Genomic DNA, 17,460 nt, shown 5'->3' on the forward strand with positions numbered 1-17,460 from the left:
AACATACGATATGGAAAAAGCACTGGCTAAAACAAGGGGTGTCCGTTCTTTAATTAGATGCAATGTAATATGGAAATCTGTATAATAATCAACATATATTTATTTCAGCAAGGCAAATATGGCACAATAGAGATGTATTATGGTATTTGCTTGGCTCTCTTCTTTTTTGCTCATTATGGAAATTCTTATGTATCTAATCTGTTTATTAATTTCTGTTATGTTTCCTATTGTTGACAAATAAAAAAAGAAAATTAAAAAATCCATAAATAAAAAAAGTGAACATACATAACAGATAGGCTTTCTGCTGCTAAATCGGCATTTAATACTTGTGGGCAGGCATGATACAATAAGATTTAAAACATCATTTGAAAATGCCCATTTGAGAAATTATTGGTGCATTACCTGATAATAAAATCATGGGCGTCAATCTCACTGCCGCAGCCACTTTTAAGGAGGATTCCTGAGTTTCCTACAATTGCACATGTCTTAAAGTGCTTGTTCTTCAATGGGGAAATCTTGGGTAGCAACTCGTATAGGTTCCTTGATATGTTCATGGTGCTGTCCCGGTCAAAAATGTAGTGTATGATGTCACCGGGCTTCAGCCTTCCCTTCAGAATGGAAATATCCCGTTCTGCATCTAAGAACTTCAATATCTGTTTTCTGAAAAGATTTTACAAAAATAATATTAAGGCCAAGACATGCTCAAAGTACAACACAAGTCAAAGCATACCACAGGACAACAAAAGGCATTGTGAATTTTTATGAAACTAAATTATGTTTCAATTAGTGCTATGTTCTTACGTTAAGGTTATGTGTGATAAAGCACCCCAATAGCTAACAAGCATTAATAAACCAAGTCGATTTTGCCTGCAGCATACACATTCAAAGCTTTTCGCTTTGCAAATGGTTGTTTGTTTTGGCACTGTGCTTACAAATATACATGTTTACAAACCAGAGGGCAGCCTGGAATTTTTTGTTGTTCTACTTTATTATTAATTAATTGTTCCAAAATGAAGTGTTGCAGGGATGGTCCCCTCTATTTGTGTCTTGGTGGGGCCACCTGGATACTATTAAACTGATGCTACTTCCAATCATCAATTTTTGTCTTTTGATGCTACCTATCAAAATCCTGGTAAAGTATTTTACAGCTTTTGATAGACTCTAATCTAAATTTTTATGTAACGGTAAATCTTCTAGTATTTCTCTACATCGTCACAAATCGCCAACATCTGTGGGTGGGGTTAACTATACCATTTCCTCTTTTAATCATAAAGCTTTCTGTATCAAACAATGCAAAAATTGCTTTCTTGGCCTTTCAGACTGCCCACCTAAACTATGGTTTCAACTGGAGTCAGCCCTTATTTCCTCCTTTTTTCATACCCACATTATTCATGTGTCATATCTCCCTAAATACCTGCAGGTATATCTCATTTATGTATTCTCTTCAAGCCTAATTTGGTTGCTCCTCTTCCTTCAGCTAATACATTTCTCCACAGTCCTATTTGGTATAATAAAAGGCTACTCATAAAAGATAAACCCCTATTTTGGTAGACTTGTTAAACAAAGGTATATTTACAGTTTCTCAAATGGTTCAACACAATCATTATAGTATTCTATTTTAAACTCTCTCTTCTTCTGTAATCTCCCTCCAAAGCCTTTCCAACAATATAAGATCTTAGTGTCTGTTTTGGCCCCCATACTGCAGTCACTCCCTAACCCTTGCGCTCGGGCTCCTTCCCCACAATTACCGCTCAGTTACATACTTAAATTCTCCAAGACCCCAATAATATACAAAACTCTGCTATCCCCTCCTGTAGATAGGCCAAAATCTAAATCTGAACTTCTATGGAAATCAGACGCACACTCTAGTTGATGTACCACAATCTGGCAGAAGATATGAGAGATACTTTATAGCTCGTTCAGCCAACCTTCCTCAAAAGCTCTATTATTTCTATAATACGCTATAACATACACCTGAATTTTTGTTCAAGTGTGAATTGCTTCAAGGTAACACTCCCTAGCAGTGCAACTCTAATCCAGGTACTAACTCCATATGTTCTTCCTATGTCCTAAATTGCCATTATTTTGGGAGCAGTTGTGGACAAGGATAGGACATATTACCGAACTTCACTCTCCATTCTCTCTTAATGTTTTATTTTTAGGTGGCTTAAGTAGTGTCTGGTTCCGGAATAAATCAACCCATAAACTTGTTGATCTACTTATTGAATTTCATTAAAGATAATTACTACTAATTGAAATCTGTAGATATTACATTACAACAGTGGTGGAATTTAGTTTGTCATAATAACCGTTAAGATCGCTATAATATTCATCTTTGTTGGCAAAACGTGATGAACTTTAGTAACATTTGACTAGATACTTGTCTATGCATACTCGACCATCAATTTAATAATATGTTGCTTTTCTTTTCAGCTTTCAGATTATTACTTGTTGATGATTTATCTTTCTATAACTAATACTTTTCTTGCTTGCTTGCTTGTACATAATATATTCTTTAACTGATTTTATGGTAATATTTGTACAATTTTATAGCATTATACTTCATTTTTCTGTGCTTTCGCTTTCTTTTCCTTTTACCATCTCTCTCTATTTTTGTTATTTTTCCCCACTTTCCTATATTATTCTATATTTAATTTCCGGTTACCAATATAATGTAGTTTTTGGTTTCTTTGATGGTGGTTTGAGCTTTCATTTCGGGATTTTTAAATGTTTTACAAGGTTCTTTATATATATTGGTATGTCAGAACATATCTGTAATCTCTTTTTCTTCAATAAAAATTCTAAACTTAAAAAAAACAACATACTAGGTGACAGTAAATCAATGTACACATTTTTCAATAATTTATGTTCAGATTAAACACATTTATGAATCCTTAAGAGACATACTGGCATACTCATTTCTATAAGACTAGCTTAACCAAGTTAGAGACCAATGGGCCCATTAGGATGTCGGGCGGATTGCTCCCGCCAGGCCGGCGGTAGCCACCACCGGCCTAGCGGGGGCAATCCGCCCGACATCCGCAACTGAATTCCCCCCCGCCATATTAGTATGGCGGGGGGACCGCGGCGGACGGAAAGACTGTCCGCCGCTTTTTCGCCCCGGTTGACTTGCGGTCGGGGCGGAAAAGTATTAATATGGCGGCGGTGTCTAATAGACACCGCCAGCCATATTAGTATGGGCCAAAAGACATGCTTTCCGTGGCGGCATCTGCAGTCTTCACTCTGGGGGCCCCCTGTGGGCCCCCAGAGTGATGGAGGGGTGGGGGTGCACACGGGGGTAACCCCCAGCAGTTGCATACACGAAGCAGCAGGCACCGCGCGGTGCCTGCCGCTTTGTGTATGCAAATGCATGCATAAATTTTTAACATTGTGGCGGGCGGTGCAATGAGCACCGCCCGCCACAATGTCTGCCTGCCATCCTAATGGGGCCCTAGGTCTGTCCGCCGCGGTCCCCCCGCCATCCTAATATGGCGGGGGGAATTCAGTTGCGGATTTCAGGTGGATTGCCCCCGCCGGTAGCCACCGCCGGCCTGGCGGGGGCAATCCGCCCAACATCCTAATGGGCCCCCAAGAGTGAAGATAGGGAGAGCAATGACAAGAAAACAATTAATGGATTGGAAAATAGGAAGCCACAAAGGTTAAGTGGGCAGGGGCCCAAGATCTATAAAACTGTCCTAGACGTTCTGGTGCTCAGGATGTGAACCCCATAATCAGGGGTGTAACTCAGGTCCCTGCAGACCCGGAGGCCCAGGGGACATCCGCCCTTTAAGGGGTCCTCCTTCAAAACAAGGCCATGAGTATCAGTGAGTTGTGTAAGTCTCAGGGGACCTACACCATATTCCGTAGGGGTGCTCCATCATGTTTCGATACACCACTGCCCAATTTGATGGGAAAGGTAGTAAAAGCATGTATTTTAAAATTACCTTGCTGAGATGTGATGCATATAAACTTACACTAGTACTGATGGTGGACTGGAAAGCTTTGGATGTTTTTTGCTAAGTGACTTAATAAGTACATCTCGAGCGTAACTCACAAAGATCAGAAGGGTTTGTCCCTGAGCAATTCTTTCGGATTGCATTTATGAGCTTCTTACTACAGGAGCGACTCCCCTTGGCCCTAATTATCCTCGATGCTTTAAAAGCTAGTAAAAGACTCAGGTGAATTTGAATGTGAAAAAAACTTGTGTATATGGACTTTGGAAGAAGGTGATTGGAGACACAAAAACACTATGTTAAATTGACGGAGCTACCATTGCTCAACTGTTGATAAATCTGAAGTGTTCTCTAGTCTATTTAGTACTAGGCCGTAATGTCCAATTGTAGGCATGTGATTCACAAAAAAAACATGTTAAGTGCAATAGTTTATAAATGCCCTTTTTTATTTTAAAATGTTGTACAGTTATTATTAATACTGGGAGAAATTGCGATATTGGATGAGGGGGTTGGAAAGCTCACTCAGGCAGCAACCACAATTCTTGTTATTATGAATTACAAAAGTCACAAAATTAATCTGTGCTGAACCCCCTGGTAGCTTGGCAGAAAGCAGTCAGGCTTAACTTACAAGCACTGCGTAAAGTATTTATGCAGCACACAAACAGTAATACAGTGAAACCACAACAGAAGAAAAACCCCAAACCAGTTTAGAAAAATAATTACATTTTAATTAATAATACAAGAACAACAAAGTTCCAATCAGTAGAATCAGAGATATGCATGTTTAAAGTTTTTAGAGAAAATAGCACCTAAATGCACAAAGTGCCACTTGCAGTTATCTGTTCGCATTATACAATGGAAAGTCACAAGTTCAGGCAGACTGCGATGGAGCCTTGGTCAGATACAAGACCAAGTACCTTCTCAGTCTGGCACAAAGAGTTCTGTACACGGTGGGGGAGGCTGCGAGGAGCAGGTAGAGCATAGTAGATTGTCGGGTTGTATTGGGAAAAGCAGGCCAAGTGTTGTGGGATGTTGTCGTAACATGAAGAACCGGTCACCCATCATGGATGGTCATTGCTGAAACTTCATGTTGGCAGTCACCGCAGCCTATCGTTGATGTGGCTCGAAGTGTGGTTTTCGCTTTGCCGGTTGACGCTCGCAGTCATTATAGGGAGAAGAGCAGGTATTCCCAGAACTTCATGTTGGCGGCCATCACTGGTGGCAGAATCTTGGTGCAAATGGGCCTGTTCGCAGTCTTGAGGAGCCGAAACATAAGAATTTTCACCTTTTCTTGAGGAGGAGTACGCATTGATGCCAGAAGACAAAAGTCCAGGACCTGGAATAGCACCTCTTGGGGATCAGAGACACACTCCAACAGAGGCCAGCAGGCCAGCAGGGCTCAGCCAGGCCTGGTTGCTGGTCCAGGCAAGTCCAGTTGGAGCAGGTCAATTGCACAGTTGCAGGGAGGCCTCTGGAAGCTTGTAAGTCCCTGTAGCTCATACAGGAGTCAGCCGACTGACCCTCAGAATCACTGGTTAGCCTGGGGTGAAGGCAAGCAGGTCCAGTGTTCCTCCTAGGTTAGCAAAGTAGCCCTTCAAGCAACATGGTAGTCTTCTGGAATCAGGGCAGCCAACTTCCATAGGTCCAGGAGTATTCTGAAGAGTGGCTCCCAAGGTCCAATATGTATACCTGGTGAGAGCTTTTGTGTGTGGGTGTTCTCTGCCCTACCCCCATTTCTAGTTCTGTGAAGTTCTTCAAGGCTCTAAACTTTCTGGGGGGTAAACAAAGACAGGCAGGCCTGGTGTCTGATTCCTTTGTCTGTGCAGGAGGCACAGCCCTTTTTAAGTGTAAACAGGGCTGAGTATATCCCCTACCAGTCATCTTCCCAGGATGGTCCATTCTGTCCACACCTATACCCCCCGTGTGTCAATGTCTGGGAGCAATACACAAACCCCAACAGCAGAGCCATAGACAGTCATGTGACCCGGGACACTCGCAGAAGGCACAAATGGTTGGGACAAAAAGATGCCAACATTCTAAAAGTGGCATTTCCAGAACTGTGCCTTTAAATCCAACTTTAGCATTAAGGAGGGTTTCAATTAACAATTCTTTTAATTGTAAACGCCAATATTCCAGTATTATATCGCATTCTGAGAAAAATAATGTGCAGTTCATGGATTTAGTTGTAGTGATACCAGCCAGAATCAGAGATGACTGCCCTCCTCTGCCCCTAAATCTGTAGAACTTTAGCTGAGGCCCAAGAAGTTTGCTATGCAATGAGGTAATGTGAATTATTCTCCGTAGGTTTATAACCTCTGTCCTTCAAATCGAGTATTGGAGATCTGCTTTGTCTTTTTATTAGACTCAATTTTCCCTTACTTGAGATTCAAGTATTGGCTGAAGATTGGAAAAAGGAAATTTCTACTGTAGGTCAGGCTCTTCTCCTTTTAAAATATTCAGGCAGACATGAAAAAAGTTTAATTAAAAAGCTCATAGTTTAAATTGAGACTTTTTATGACCCTTCAAGAACAGCACTAGCTCCAGATGGGGCAGAAAATGCAGTTGATAATGCTTTGTTCTATTTTCAAAACACATGAGGGTTAACACTCAACATATTTTGGCTCGCAATATTAGAGCCCCTTGATTTGTGAGGTATGTATCACCTGATTCAAACAGACCCTTTGGGTGTGGTAAATAACTGCTATCTGGAGTTTTCCCCAGAAAGATTGAGATTAACCTTTGCATTTTTATGTTTTTCCACCCAAATACTCATGTTGCAGTATTCATCTGCTGTTTTCCCTGGGCAATTTAGACAGATTTGACCTGCTGAAATTCCCCTGGAGAACATTGTGGGGGGATTCAGTTATTATTGCTAAACTCATGTACTTGTGCAGGGGTCGAAAAAGAATATGCCACTGATAATGATGGCCTTAAAATAGTTGATGCCCCATTGCGCCCCATCTGTAACCTGAGCCCTGAATAAATTAAGCCTGAATGTGCGAAACAAAAAATCTGTGCTCTGGGCACACAATTTTGGAACAATTCATACGAATGTGACAGCTTTCTAATGAAATTTTAAAAAAAACACCTCTTCTAAGTGGCATTCATCTTTCACTAGGCTCACCACATTCTCTTTAAGAAGAAACAAGACGACTATACATGTCTGCTAATTTAGCCGCTCAACACTATAAAACTATCTTTTATCTGTACCACACCCCTGACAAAATTTCAAAATGGGGTGGCGACCAGGACGGAAAATGTTTCCGTGTGGTGCACCTGCGGCTGGTGTGGTCCACATTTTTTGCACATGTGCAGAGTTGAGGAGCTTGTTTGAGCAAGTGGGCAAGTTTCTATCTGTGATTGTGGGAATACCCGTCCAACTGTCACCTATGCAGATCTTATTGGGGGTAAAAATGGGTGCCGGGTCGGGCTCTGTGCCCAGCAATATTGTATATTTGGTTTTTGAAGTCACAGCCGTGCTTAGGCTTTGCATAGCCTCCTGTTGGCTCCAAAAAGATGCTCCATCATTCGATGCCTGGCGGGCGAGGTTCTTTGTCATGTTTAATATCGAACACAGTTTATATGCCCTGAAAGGCAGGCGGAAGAGGAAAATAGGGGAGCAAATTTGGGGGGCAGTCATGTCTCCCCACCTTTACCTGTGCTCTGTGATGGATCGCGTTGCCTGCCTGCCTGCCTGTCCGCGTCGGACACGCCCGCGCCGGAAACGACCGTCCCGCAGTACCGCCCTCTCCCCGCCTGACGTCACACGCTGTGAGCAGACTGAGGGAGAGGGAGAAGGAAACAAGAAGATGAGGAAACCGCATTCCGCGGCTGCCGCGAGGGCCGCGGGTGCCGCGAGGGCCGCGAGCAGTCTTGCGTGTGTTGTATCTTGATATATCTTAATGTTCTACAATAACTATGTCATGCTCACTGGATTCTAGAGTGTGGAATCCAGGGAGCAGATCAGAGGTGAACAGTTCCTGAAGGAAGAAGACCTTGAATGCCTCTGGGGTTGTATTTATGAATAAACCTACTTTTTACGCTTAACCACTGTGCCTCAAGTCATTTCAGTGGCGACGAGGATGGGATCGATTTAAGAAGAAATTAATGGGATCGATTTCATGAAGAATCAGACTTGATGGAGTATATTTACAACCCCTAAGGCGAACAACCACATTCTCAAGTGTTGGACTTACAAGGTATTTGATGGAACTTTAATCGTTTAAACCCCATGAAATATTTTTCTCGTTGTGCTAACGATTTCTTCAAACCAGTTTAAGGGGTACCGTTAACAACCAAAATTTTCTGCACCTCATTAACTTTCATAGAAGACAGTTTATTTTCGTAATCGTAATCGTAATTTACTGCTTGAAACGACGTTTGTACCTGAAAATTTCACTTCAACATTGTTTTTTTGAAGTAATCGTTACCTTGTTTACCTTCGAAGTTTGATTCGAAGTGTGTCAAAACCACGCGCGGTGTTGATCTTCGAAATCATCTGCCTTTGCCTCCTTCACGCGCTGTTGGATTTGTGAATTTTATAGAAAGGGAGATATGTTGTATCTTGATATATCTAATAACTATGTCATGCTCACTGGATTCTAGAGTGTGGAATCCAGGGAGCAGATCAGAGGTGAACAGTTCCTGAAGGAAGAAGACCTTGAATGCCTCTGGGGTTGTATTTATGTATGAATAAACCTACTTTGTACGCTTAACCACTGTGCCTCAAGTCATTTCAGCGTGTAGAGGAACAGTAGCAAGCCCTAAGAGGAAAGAAGAATCCATATAGCTTGGAGCTTAAAAGGAGACGAAAAACATCGAGGACGAAAGTTACGTAAAACCCAGGGGGCACAGGGGGCCCCCCTGCTCCATATATAATTACTGGACGTGGGGCACGGCATGGCATGGGCGTAAAGCTTGATCCAACAGACACACAGAGGTAAGTGGGGGAACGGCGAGGTGGTTAAAACGCTGAACACAACCTTGCGTTTTACCTGTATTCTCACCTGTAACTTTAAACCCTTGGAGAGTCACATGCACAACATATGTTGACTGGACTGCTGCAAACTTAATAAAAGACATTTCATAGGGCACGTTTAAAGCAGTAGGGAGCCTAAAAAGACCTTTTTCGCCCAGTAGACGCACGTAAGTGTCTTTCAACTTCCTCCTAATCAATTGGTGCAGAGTAAGGATATAACAGAACTCATCAGGGGATATAAGGAAGATCAAGCCCCGGCGAGCTCTAACAGCGCTGGTAGAGAAAGTCAATCATGGCCACTAAAAAAAAGTGAAAAAATTGAGGGAACACAACTTGAGGCCAAGACTTAACACAGCAAACTCTACAAATGCGACTAGCCTGGATTACCTACAGCGGACCCCACCGATCTCAAAAACTTCCGCCCCATCTCGCTCCTCCCTTTTCCTGCTAAAGTCATCGAGAAGATCGTCAACAGACAGCTGACCGCCTTCCTCGAGACGAACGGATCCCTCGACCCCTCGCAGTCCGGCTTCAGAGCCAACCACAGCACCGAGACTGCCCTCATCGCAGCCACCGACGACATCCGGACCCTGCTCGACAAGGGGGAAACAGTGGCCCTCATCCTCCTGGACCTCTCCGCTGCGTTCGACACGGTCTGCCACCGCACCCTAGTCCAGCGCCTCAGCAATATCGGTATCCAAGAGAAGGCACTGGAGTGGATAATCTCGTTCCTCGCCGGAAGAACACAAAGAGTCCGCCTCCCCCCGTTTCGCTCCGAGGCCACCGAAGTCATCTGCGGCGTCCCGCAAGGATCTTCACTCAGCCCCACCCTCTTCAACATCTACATGAAACCTCTCGCAGCCATCGCACGCCAGCAAAACCTCAACTTCATCTCTTACGCCGACGACACCCAGCTGATCCTCTCCCTCACCAGAGACCCCGACACCGCCAGAACCTGCCTACACGAAGGGATGAAAGACATCGCCGAGTGGATGAAGGACAGCCGCCTGAAACTGAACTCGGACAAGACGGAAGTCCTCATCCTGGGATCTTCGCCCTCCGCCTGGGACGACTCCTGGTGGCCCCCAGCCCTGGGCACCGCACCCAAGCCAACCGACCACGCACGCAACCTGGGCTTCATCCTGGACCCCTCCCTCTCGATGACCAGACAAGTCAACGGCGTCTCCTCATCGTGCTTCAACACCCTGCGTATGCTTCGCAAGATCTTCCGCTGGATCCCGACCGAGACCAGGAAGACTGTCACCCAGGCACTCGTCACCAGCCGACTGGACTACGGAAACGCCCTCTACGCCGGAACCACAGCCAAGCTACAGAAAAGACTCCAGCGCATCCAGAACGCCTCCGCCCGACTCATCCTGGATGTCCCCCGACGCAGTCACATCTCCAGCCACCTGAGGAACCTGCACTGGCTCCCCGTCGACAAGAGGATCACGTTCCGGCTCCTCACCCACGCACACAAGTCTCTCCACGACCTGGGCCCCAAGTACCTCAACGACCGCCTGACCTTCTACACGCCCACCCGCCAGCTACGGTCCACCAGCCTCGCCCTCGCAGCCGTACCACGCATCCGAAGAGCCACCGCCGGAGGGAGATCCTTCTCTTACCTGGCTGCCAAGACTTGGAACTCCCTCCCCATCCACCTTCGGCTGACCCAGGACAATCTCGCCTTCAGGAAACAACTCAAGACCTGGCAGTTCGAGCAGTAGCATACCCCTCCCCCCAAGCGCCTTGAGACCCTCCCGGGTGAGTAGTGCGCTATACAAATGGCATGATTGATTGATTGATTGATTGATTGATTGAAGAGAGCAGTGAGTGTCTAGAAATAACACCGAAAGCCAAAAAGAAAGGACTAAAAAGACCAAAGGTGGCGGCCAAAAACCCGGGTAGTGCAGCGTCAAATTCAATTAAAGAGTTTATGGGGAAATATTTTAAAAAGGTGTTCACACCTGCAAAAGACAAAGACACAACAACAAGCAAAGTGGCATCCCCGAACGAAACACAAGAGGGGGAGAAGAACGCAGGTGCATCCCCACCCCCGGAGACACACGTATCGTACTCCCTAAACTTGGCCAATCAATCGCTTCAGCTCTTATTAGATCAGGTGGGCTTAATTTCGCCACGGCTGTCATCTTCACCACGTATACACTTCTCCTATGATTTGGAGGGAGAATCCTTGGACAGCCCGATACCATTGGACAGCCCAATCCCTCGGGTAGGAATGGAGAAAGGAACAGAAACCCACCGAGTAAAGGGCCAAGCCAGAATAGGAGTCAAAACAGATGCCCATCGGAAGCCGGAAACATCAGTTCAAGACACGGTGCCGAACTGAATAAAACCTCTGAATTAAACCTCAAACCTGATCGCGATCTCTCATCACTGTCAGCTACATCAATGCTGGACTTAATGTTAATGTTACAAAGGACCTTGCAAGGCCTCTTAGAGGTCACCTTGTCTGATAACTCTATTTGAAAAACTCAGAAAACATATCTTGCTAATATAGAGGGGGAGCTGCGGGGGATTAAATCACATATGCCAAACATAATAAGACAAATCCCTGACCCGGAGCCCCAACCTTTGTCACACGGGGAAACCGTAAAATACCCAAAGGGAAACGATCAAACACCAAGTATGGCAGGCAAGATCCCTAACCCTGATCCTGCCCCGCGGAGGGAGGTTCAGCCTCAAACCGACAAACAACCCAATGAGGGCCACCAGATATATATCTCAAAGTGGCCAATGAGGATAATAAGAAGGGCAAAGCAGACAAGACGTGGGCCAATAAATAGAGTAAGAGGTGCAGGAAGTAAACCAGTAAGGAAGGTGAGCCCCTCGGTGGAGGAAGTAGAGGTGACGGAAGAGGAGGATAGGATTACAGGAAAGGAAATAAAGAGTCCCTACCCACAGATGAGCATCCCAAATTCGAACAACACAAAATGCCAGGGAAAAGGAGTAGGCCCACATAATAACCCCAAATCCCAGAAGAAGACAGTCGAAAACAAACACATAGCCCAGCAGAAGGGGGGGGAAGTATCTGGGAGGAAATTTAGAGGCTTGGGTAACACGGGAAGTGAGATTAAACAGACCCTGCATGCAGTCAGAAAAGGCCAATACGAATGAAGCTTCAGTATCCAACAGGGCGAGCAAAGATGAAAACGACAATATGAGACTATACCTTGAACAAATCCCGTTAAGGTTAGGGGGTAAAAAGTTAGGTAAGATGCAGCCCCTAAATAGGTCGCAACTCTTACAAGGCTTTTGCAAATGCCAGAAGCTGAAAGCAATAGGAACGAGCGACATCAGGGTAGTGGGTTTTAGACAAAATAGAGAAGGAAAAGAGATCACTAGAATCACACTGTACTCAAACCTGGTAAAAGACACGTTTGAGAAGGCAGCAATCGAGCTTCAAGAGGAAGGTATTCGTCTACTAAATAAGAACAAAGTCTTAGTAGAAGTAGAAGGAAAGGGATGGCAGGGAAAAAACTTTCTAAAATGCCACGCAGGGCTAGGAAAGAGACAGGTTAGGATATGTGACCAGGAGGATGAGGAGGAAATGCCGCTAGGAAACATAAAAATAGTTGCAAACAACTCAGAGGTAGCACATGGGTGGGGAAACTGGAGTAAGGAGTCTGACCAGGCAGGACCCTCATCAAAATATGCTAAAGACCACGGGGAGGAAGGTTGGCTTGATGATATCGAATAGGGAAAAGGTACGCCACATAGCATAAGGATAATCTCCTGGAATATAAATGGCCCAGGAAATGACCTGAAACAAAACAATATAAGGGAACTGGGGGAAAATACAGAAATTATGTGTATCCAGGAGACCTGGCTATGTGGCAAGTCCCCGATCTTTGATGGTTTCTATTAGCGAAATCGCCCTGCAAAGAAATGTAGATTCGGATGATCCACTGGTGGAATTATGACTCTGGTATCGACTAAGATCATGAAGAAAGTAACAGAAATAAATGTGAAATGCAAATGGCTGTTGGCATGTAGTATAACACTATCAGGGTGTATAAAATTGGATACAATTGTAAAGATAAATGTGTACATGCAATGGGCCAACATATCGCAATATGCAGAGGAAATGGCTCTATTCAAGGACGATATGGACTACCTTTGTGAAAAATACAGCAGGGATATGTTTATTCTGGTGGGCGATTTTAATCACAAACTTCACCCCGAGAATGTAGATTGTTGGTTTCAAGACATATTGGAGGACCATGAAATACCACTACCAACTTTCCCTGAATATATATCTAGTGCTAAAGATAGGCAGTTGGGAATCTTCCTGGGAACTAAAAACCTGTTCTGTTTAAATGGAAGATGCCAGCTAGATTGCCCCGCCAAAAAAACATTTCAACTAGGCTCTCAAATCTGTCCTATAGATTATGCCTTTACCACACCTTGGAACTTCAGTTTAATCTCTGGATTCAGAATTGTGAATAGAGAAGGAAGTGACCATAACATGGTAACCCTGGAGATCTCGGATGTGCACCTCGACTCTGGCCCAAAGGTTATGGAACAAGAGGTGGAATACCCCAGACGCCGCACAACTAGGCTCATGGATGAATATGTTGCTAGATTAATAAAACTACAACAGAACCTAGACCTGAAGATAGCAAGGGGTCAAAACCTCAAATGGTACGTAGGAAAAATTGAGGAGGTGGTCCAAACTCTTAGTAAAGAACAAAAAAATATAAATAGAGGCAAAAATAAAAACAAAGCGAAAAGCCTGAAGACTGAGAAATTCTCCGGCTGGTTTACAAGGGAATGCCAGGAGAAAAAAAGGGAAGTTAGGAGAATGACCTGCCGCAATCAGCTAAAGAGAGACCAAGATAGTACAAACACCCTTGTGGCCTTAAAAAGAGAATATATTATGCTTATCAGAAGGGCAAAAGGGGAATTTAAAGAGGGATGCTGGCAAAAATTACTTGAGGCAATAGAAACGAAGAACTCACACCACTTCTGGATGTTAGTGCACTCAGGAGCAGATCGCCCTCCAGGGAAAATGAACTGCACAGTAGAAGAGGCAGTATGCGAGGAGTATCTACAGGATCTGTATAGCCCAGGGAAAGACCGGGAAGAAAATCTGTTCACAGACTGGAGTGGTCTGGGAGCAGATATAAAACCCAATTTTTCTGCCCAAGAGGTACAAAAGACGATAAAGGGTTTGAATCTCACAAGAGCGGCAGGACCGGATAATCTCCCGGCACAAATAATCAAAACTCATGCAGAGTGGTGGGCGGAATTGTTTGCAAATATGTTTGGAGTCATTCTAGATACTGGGAAACTTCCCGAAAACTGGAATGGGGCTATAATAAGGCCAATTCATAAGAAAGGGGAGATGAAAAACTCGAAAAATTATAGATTAATTATTCTATTGGACATCGGGGAGAAAATATTTGCCAAAATAGTGCTTGGCAAATTAAAGGACTGGGTAGAAGAGAACTCAATTATCCCGGTGTAACAGGGGGGCTTTAAAGAAGGGCACTCCACTGTAGACCACTGTTATGCCCTGTGAGCCCTCGCCCGGAAGTCGATAGAACAAAAGGGGAACCTGTTTTGCTGTTTTGTCGACTTCCGGGCAGCCTTTAATTCAGTGGACCGGTGGAAACTTTGGGAGTGCCTGATTAAATACGAAATCCTGGTGTGCTTACTCGAAATCCTGAAAGAATTGCATAGAGGGAACTCGGCCCAAGTCATTAAAGATATACAAGGGGCTCTGACAAGGAGGATTGAGATAGGGAACGGGCTGAGACAGGGCTGCGTCCTAGCTCTGCTCCTTTTTTCAATATTCCCAAAGGTTATGGAACAAGAGGTGGAATACCCCAGACGCCGCACAACTAGGCTCATGGATGAATATGTTGCTAGATTAATAAAACTACAACAGAACCTAGACCTGAAGATAGCAAGGGGTCAAAACCTCAAATGGTACGTAGGAAAAATTGAGGAGGTGGTCCAAACTCTTAGTAAAGAACAAAAAAAATAAATAGAGGCAAAAATAAAAACAAAGCGAAAAGCCTGAAGACTGAGAAATTCTCCGGCTGGTTTACAAGGGAATGCCAGGAGAAAAAAAGGGAAGTTAGGAGAATGACCTGCCGCAATCAGCTAAAGAGAGACCAAGATAGTACAAACACCCTAGTGGGCTTAAAAAGAGAATATATTATGTTTATCAGAAGGGCAAAAGGGGAATTTAAAGAGGGATGCTGGCAAAAATTACTTGAGGCAATAGAAACGAAGAACTCACACCACTTCTGGATGTTAGTGCACTCAGGAGCAGATCGCCCTCCAGGGAAAATGAACTGCACAGTAGAAGAGGCAGTATGGGAGGAGTATTTACAGGATCTGTATAGCCCAGGGAAAGACCGGGAAGAAAATCTGTACACAGACTGGAGTGGTCTGTGAGCAGATATAAAACCCAATTTTTCTGCCCAAGAGGTGCAAAAGACGATAAAGGGTTTGAATCTCACAAGAGCGGCAGGACCGGATAATCTCCCGGCACAAATAATCAAAACTCATGCAGAGTGGTGGGCGGAATTGTTTGCAAATATGTTTGGAGTCATTCTAGATACTGGGAAACTTCCCGAAAACTGGAATGGGGCTATAATAAGGCCAATTCATAAGAAAGGGGAGATGAAAAACTCGAAAAATTATAGATTAATTATTCTATTGGACATTGGGGAGAAAATATTTGCCAAAATAGTGCTTGGCAAATTAAAGGACTGCGTAGAAGAGAACTCAATTATCCCGGTGTAACAGGGGGGCTTTAAAGAAGGGCACTCCACTGTAGACCACTGTTATGCCCTGTGAGCCCTCGCCCGGAAGTCGATAGAACAAAAGGGGAACCTGTTTTGCTGTTTCGTCGACTTCCGGGCAGCCTTTGATTCAGTGGAGCGGTGGAAACTTTGGGAGTGCCTGATTAAATACGAAATCCCGGTGTGCTTACTCGAAATCCTGAAAGAATTGCATAGAGGGAACTCGGCCTAAGTCATTAAAGATACACAAGGGGCTCTGACAAGGAGGATTGAGATAGGGAACGGGCTGAGACAGGGCTGCGTCCTAGCTCTGCTCCTCTTTTCAATATTCCCAAAGGTTATGGAACAAGAGGTGGAATACCCCAGACTCCGCACAACTAGGCTCAAGGATGAATATGTTGCTAGATTAATAAAACTACAACAGAACCTAGACCTGAAGATAGCAAGGGGTCAAAACCTCAAATGGTACGTAGGAAAAATTGAGGAGGTGGTCCAAACTCTTAGTAAAGAACAAAAAAATATAAATAGAGGCAAAAATAAAAACAAAGCGAAAAGCCTGAAGACTGAGAAATTCTCCGGCTGGTTTACAAGGGAATGCCAGGAGAAAAAAAGGGAAGTTAGGAGAATGACCTGCCGCAATCAGCTAAAGAGAGACCAAGATAGTACAAACACCCTAGTGGCCTTAAAAAGAGAATATATTATGCTTATCAGAAGGGCAAAAGGGGAATTTAAAGAGGGATGCTGGCAAAAATTACTTGAGGCAATAGAAACGAAGAACTCACACCACTTCTGGATGTTAGTGCACTCAGGAACAGATCGCCCTCCAGGGAAAATGAACTGCACAGTAGAAGAGGCAGTATGGGAGGAGTATCTACAGGATCTGTATAGCCCAGGGAAAGACCGGGAAGAAAATCTGTACACAGACTGGAGTGGTCTGGGAGCAGATATAAAACCCAATTTTTCTGCCCAAGAGGTACAAAAGACGATAAAGGGTTTGAATCTCACAAGAGCGGCAGGACCGGATAATCTCCCGGCACAATAATCAAAACTCATGTAGAGTGGTGGGCGGAATTGTTTGCAAATATGTTTGGAGTCATTCTAGATACTGGGAAACTTCCCGAAAACTGGAATGGGGCTATAATAAGGCCAATTCATAAGAAAGGGGAGATGAAAAACTCGAAAAATTATAGATTAATTATTCTATTGGACATCGGGGAGAAAATATTTGCCAAAATAGTGCTTGGCAAATTAAAGGACTGGGTAGAAGAGAACTCAATTATCCCGGTGGAACAGGGGGGCTTTAAAGAAGGGCACTCCACTGTAGACCACTGTTATGCCCTGTGAGCCCTCGCCCGGAAGTCGATAGAACAAAAGGGGAACCTGTTTTGCTGTTTCGTCGACTTCCGGGTAGCCTTTGATTCAGTGGACCGGGGGAAACTTTGGGAGTGCCTGATTAAATACGAAATCCCGGTGTGCTTACTCGAAATCCTGAAAGAATTGCATAGAGGGAACTCGGCCCAAGTCATTAAAGATACACAAGGGGCTCTGACAAGGAGGATTGAGATAGGGAACGGGCTGAGACAGGGCTGCGTCTTAGCTCCGCTCCTCTTTTCAATATTCCTAGCGGACCTGCCAGCAGCACTAGAGGTGGAAAGAAGCGCGAGCCTGAGGATGAATAATAGAAAGGTCTCATGCTTGCTGTATGCAGATGACCTTGTGATTACTGATCTGACCGAGCTCGGGCTACAAA

The 17,460-nt window shown here is 44.3% G+C and overlaps 1 protein-coding gene across 1 annotated transcript in view; it reads right to left on the bottom strand.

Moving 5' to 3' along the window:
• The window catches only part of ST8SIA2 (ST8 alpha-N-acetyl-neuraminide alpha-2,8-sialyltransferase 2), a 395,574-nt gene that overhangs the window by 194,772 nt on the left and 183,342 nt on the right, over nt 1–17,460 (bottom strand). Inside the window, exon 4 of the mRNA XM_078684093.1 lies at nt 403–660. Coding sequence (XP_078540219.1) covers nt 403–660 — 258 coding nt within the window. The remainder of the gene's footprint in view (nt 1–402; nt 661–17,460) is intronic.

The sequence above is a fragment of the Lissotriton helveticus genome, chromosome 3_1, assembly GCF_964261635.1.
Source record: "Lissotriton helveticus chromosome 3_1, aLisHel1.1, whole genome shotgun sequence".
In the NCBI taxonomy this organism is placed as follows: Eukaryota; Metazoa; Chordata; class Amphibia; order Caudata; family Salamandridae; genus Lissotriton; species Lissotriton helveticus.